Genomic DNA, 4,763 nt, shown 5'->3' with positions numbered 1-4,763 from the left:
AAACAGAACAGCTGAGTCCTCCAGGTAGGAGCCAGGTGCAATCAGCAAGACTGTGAGTGTGGGAGGGAGTCAGAGGCGCTTCCTCAAAAGGCATCCCCTGTCTCTGGCAGAGCACACAGGCCCCAGGGCCCCGTGGACAGGGCTGGTCCCGGTGTAGGCAGGCCACTTCCTGGGGTTGGGGGCTGGTACGCCAGAGGTTGCCTGCAGCAGGAAGCCCCCGGAGAGACCAAGGACTCTTGTTCCACTTGACAGAGACCCCAGAAGGAGCCAGGGGGCAGCATCAGAGCCTGGGACCCAGGCAGGGGTGCCCAAGGGCACAGCAGCTGCAGGCCATTGGCAAGGCCAGAAGACGGTGAGTGGAAAGCTGGGGGGACGTGGAGAGACCCTGAGAAGGGGCTGTGCGGCGGCGGTTCTTGCATTTGCCGTTTGTGTTTCATCCGGCGATTCTGAAACCAGGTTTTTATCTGCAGGAAAACCAAAATCAGAGCAGGGGTGAGACTAGGCCACTGGCCCACCCTTGCCCACCCCAGCCCGGCCCGCCTCACCTGGACCTCTGAGAGCTGCATCTCCCTGGCCAGCCTCTTCCGCTCAAGAGGGCTCAGGTACTGGTGGTGCTGGAAGACGCCCTCCAAGGTGCGGACCTGCTCTGTGGTGAAGGCTGTGCGGACACGGGGGGCCCGCAAGGTATTTGGCTCCTTACTCAACCCTGGCATAGAGGGTAAGAGCATTTGACTGAGCTTGCCACCCCATGGGGCAAGCCCCACCCACGGGTAACAGGGGAAGACAGCCACGTTGGGGGCTGGGCAGGGCAGATCTTCTCACCTGACAGTGACCAGCAGCCCTGCCGCTGCCTCCAGGTCACGTGCGGAAAGCGGCTCAGAGAGGTGACTCAGGGGAGGGGGGAATGCTACCAGCAGCTTGGGCCTGCCCTCCGCTCAGCTGGCTCAGCTCACTCAGTTCGGCCCCATCCCACACTTCCCTTCCAGAAGCCGGTTCCCAGGAGGCCCTTCCTGCAGACTTCCAGGCAGGTAAGGTAGAGTCCATTACATGCAAAGGCCTGGGGACCCACCCAGGGAACTCGGTCCCTGTCCTGGGCTCCGGCTCCTCAGCCAGCAGAGCCCAACTCAGTTAATCCCCAGGCCCATCTTGGTCAAGTCTGTTTTCTAATTTCTACGTCAAGGAATGGGGGCTGGCACTAAACAACCCCACAAGGTGGTCTGTGGTCTGGGTCCCAGGAAGGAGGCCAACGTGGCGAAACGAGCTGAACATTTAATGCAAGTCTAACCAAAATGCTCACTGGAGTTTCTGCGGAAGGAAGCGTGTTTTACAAAATCTGTCTTCACCTTAGCCTGAAAGCACATGGTAGACCCGAAAAGCAAATGCCTTGTGGCGGGAAGGGCTGTAGGATTGGGATCAGGAAGGGGGTTGGGGGACAGGAATGGTTGGCTTTTTTGGGGTGGCGCAGGATAGCTAGCTGGGGAGAATACATTTAAATTTTCATTTCCCTGAAGTACAAAGTTACTTCATAAGGATCAGTCAAATTTTTAAAAATGAAAACTTACAATGTTAACCCCACTTCTGGCCAAGTACTACCTTAAACCTAAAAGCGGCAACAATGTCACAAAGACTAAAACACAAACGCGGAGAACCTTTGTTCTCAGCAGACAACAGAGCATCTCGGCGGCCACAGACCGAACTTCAGAGTTTCTGCAGGCACCGGGTCACCGCCACCCCTACAGCAAACCTGCAGGCTCTTTAAAAGACAGCTGTGCTCCAGGTGGCCTGAAATGGGCTTAAGCATAGATGCTGAGCAGGCACCGGCTTTGCTGGGGGCGGGGGGGGGGGTTGGCAAATCGTTTGGACCCCCGGAACTGGGTCCCCATGGTTGCGGGGCTGGAACACCAGGGGCACAGGTGCCCATGCCCGCGCTGTGTTTCAGTGAGCGTCCGGAATCGGGCAGAGAGGTGCGGACAGGGACCCCTTGGACGGTCCCTCGGCACCAGGCCGGGGTGGGGGACAGGGGCACAGCTGAGGAACGGGGTGACAAGGGAGGCAGAGGAGCCCACCGGGGGCTCAAGGAGAGAAAATCCCCGTCAAGGCTTTGGTTTCGAGGGAAGCTGCGCTCCAGTGAGGCGCAGGCAAGGCCTCCGCTGGCCCTCATGGAAACGTCCCCGGCCCTGACCTCGTCCGCACCGCACCGCGGGGAGTTCAGCCGCCGGGCTGCTGGCCTCTCCCCCACTCCCATCTCCACCTGGGAAGGAAGGGACCCCCCACCCGGACCTACCAGCCAGGGTCTTCTCCGGCGCAGGCAGATCTGAGGACGTGGCGGCCTCTTTGACGCCGATGGCCTGAGGGGGCTCCCGGGCGCCGGATATCTGGCCCGGGCCAGGGAGGCTCCCCGGGGAGACGTCGGCAGGCCTGGGGGTGTGGGTCAACCCTGAGCAGCTGCTCTGGGAAAGCCAGTCCACAGAGCCAAAGCTGGAGGGCTGCTGCTGGCCACGAGGCGGGGAGGACGAGAGGCGCATGGCGGCCAGGTGGGCCGGAGGGAAGGCCGGGCGGGGCTGGCCAGGCGCAGGATCCACCTCCGGCCTCGCCGGGCGGCGGCGTTTATAAGCCCGGGAGGAGGGGGCGGGAGCCCGGTTTGCATACACGGCTAATGCCCAGATAAGCAGGGCCTAATTGCCTTCGATTCAGAGACACAAAGGAGACCGTTCACACCTCCCCGGCTCCTCGATGTCTGGGGGAGGGGCGGGGCTGCGGGCCCCGGTTAATGGAGAGGTGACGGTTCGGGATCGGTCACCTCCTTTCATCTCTCCCAACCCCCACCCCGCGGGCCGAGGCTGCTGGAAGGTAGGAGGGTCCCGCTCCCACTCGGACCTGTCCTGAGCGGTGCCAGGCGACCTCTCCTCTCCAGGGGGACGCTGGCGCCTGTGCCCAGCCCGGACACCCGAGGGCGAGCAGGCTTCGGGCTGGGAGAGTCAGGGCGGACTCAGCCGGTGCCCGCGTGCGCTGCGTCCAGGCTGTGCGGTCGCGCAGGAACCGAGGGACGCTTTCCGGGGAAGAGACGCGGAGGGCTCGGGGACGGCGCGCGAGGACGGGAATGTCGGGAGGGGCCTCTCGGGGCACTCGTCCGCTTCCAGCCCTAATCCGGCACCGCTGGGGGACTCACTCCCGGGGCCATCGCAGCAGCCTCCGCATGCGGGCGCGGGCGGCTCCCTGACCCCATCTGGAGCTGGAAGGGCCGGAGCCACTGCCTCGCGCGGCGGGGTAGGAACTCTGCTTCGGCTGCGGGACTGGCGCGTCCCCGCCAAGCCGGGCTGTCCCCACTGTGGCCAGGGCGGGGGCAGAGCCGCCGGGGACTGTGGAGCCCAAACCTCACGGGGACGCCCTGAGCACGGGCTCCCGGGACGGTCATCGCGACGCGCGGCCGCTGCTCCCACGAACCTCAGTCCCGAGTTGTTTGCGTCTCCGCGTCCTGGGCGTCCCCGGGTCGCCTGCGCCGTCGGGGTGGGGCGCGGGGACCAAAGTGGCCGGGTGGGAGGCAGCTACGCCGCGAGCGTTCCGTCCGGCCTCGGACCAGCTCCCCGCGCGCCGGGACACACGGACTCGCGCTGCGCCCACGCCGAGGGTAGGACGGCGTCTTCTGCGCACTGGCTTCGGGTCCGCACGGCGTCTCCGGCGGCCGGGATTAGGCGCGGGCGCAGGTCCGGCCCCCGAAGCCATGCGGGGTTTCGGCGCAGACGGGGTCCAGGGAGCGGCTCCGACTCCTGGCCAGGTCCTGACCGCGGTTGCCTCAGCGCCCACCCCGCTCTCCGAAATCACAAAGACCCGCGGGCCTCGCCCCACGGTTACGCCCAACCCAGCTATCCGAACCTCCCCGGCTGAGAAAAGAGGGAGGAGCCCGGGAGGCGGGCGCTGGGGCAGGACCTCAGCTGGGAACAGGTGGGTCACAGATGACGGGGTCGGGGAACGGACCGCGCCGCCCCCGACTCTGGTCTTCCTCGGACCCTGCCGGCCCAGTTAGGTCACTGGGCCCTCAAGGAGGAGGCTGGCAGGGGTGGGGGCTTTGGACGTGGCCTCGGGGGTAAAACCAGGAGGGCTGGGGGGCCAGGAAGGCGGCCTAGACCCCCTCCCCGCTTCATCTCCGGAGAGACCGGGTCACCCCCGGTAGAGGGGATTTGAGCCACTGCACAGGACCAGCGGAGTGTTCCGGCCAGGGGCAGCGAGGGCCCAGATGCCTACAGCCACAGGGCTGGCCCCGAGGATGCCCCATGAGGCAGGTACCCAGCCCTCCCGCAGTGGGGGCGGCCCTGCCACCTGGGAGCAGAGGCCGTGAGGGTGGGGGCTGCGGCGGGGCGGTGCCTCAAAGTGGAGCAAAACACAGCACACCCTCACCTCCCACCCCGCCCCCCAAACACACACACAGAACTTTCGACAGGCAAGGAAAAGGCCCAGAAGCATCCCTTACATAAACAGGAAACCACAAGCATGGATTTGTGAAACGCCAGCACCCAGCCTTGCATTTCTCCATTTCTAATTTCCGGGGGCCCGGGCTCCGGGGTCTCAGCCTCCTTCTGCACGTGGTTCAGCCCCCCCCACCCCCAGCTCTGCATAGAGCTCCTCCTGCCAGTTTCCCAGCTCCCCCGCACCACCTCCACCTGAACCGCCCCCTCCGACCCCGCCAAGTCCGAAGGCAACTTCACCTTCACACAGCAGGGTCAGACAGCCCCTCTGTCCTGGGCCCCCACCCCAGACCCTTGCTG

At 65.0% G+C, this 4,763-nt stretch overlaps 1 protein-coding gene across 1 annotated transcript; it reads right to left on the bottom strand.

The window, feature by feature from the left end:
• On the bottom strand, positions 1-2,763 carry VENTX (VENT homeobox). Its single transcript, XM_011941975.1, has 3 exons — positions 2,285-2,763; positions 546-706; positions 1-464 (listed from the first exon to the last, which is right to left on the bottom strand). Exons 1-3 carry the CDS (start codon positions 2,523-2,525, stop codon positions 84-86), a joined length of 783 nt encoding a protein of 260 aa, XP_011797365.1. The 5' UTR covers positions 2,526-2,763; the 3' UTR covers positions 1-83.
• Between the last annotated feature and the right edge of the window lie 2,000 nt (positions 2,764-4,763).

The sequence above is a fragment of the Colobus angolensis genome, unplaced genomic scaffold (genome assembly GCF_000951035.1).
Source record: "Colobus angolensis palliatus isolate OR3802 unplaced genomic scaffold, Cang.pa_1.0 Scaffold204, whole genome shotgun sequence".
NCBI classification, from domain to species: Eukaryota; Metazoa; Chordata; class Mammalia; order Primates; family Cercopithecidae; genus Colobus; species Colobus angolensis.
This window is presented reverse-complemented; position numbering and strand designations above follow the sequence as displayed.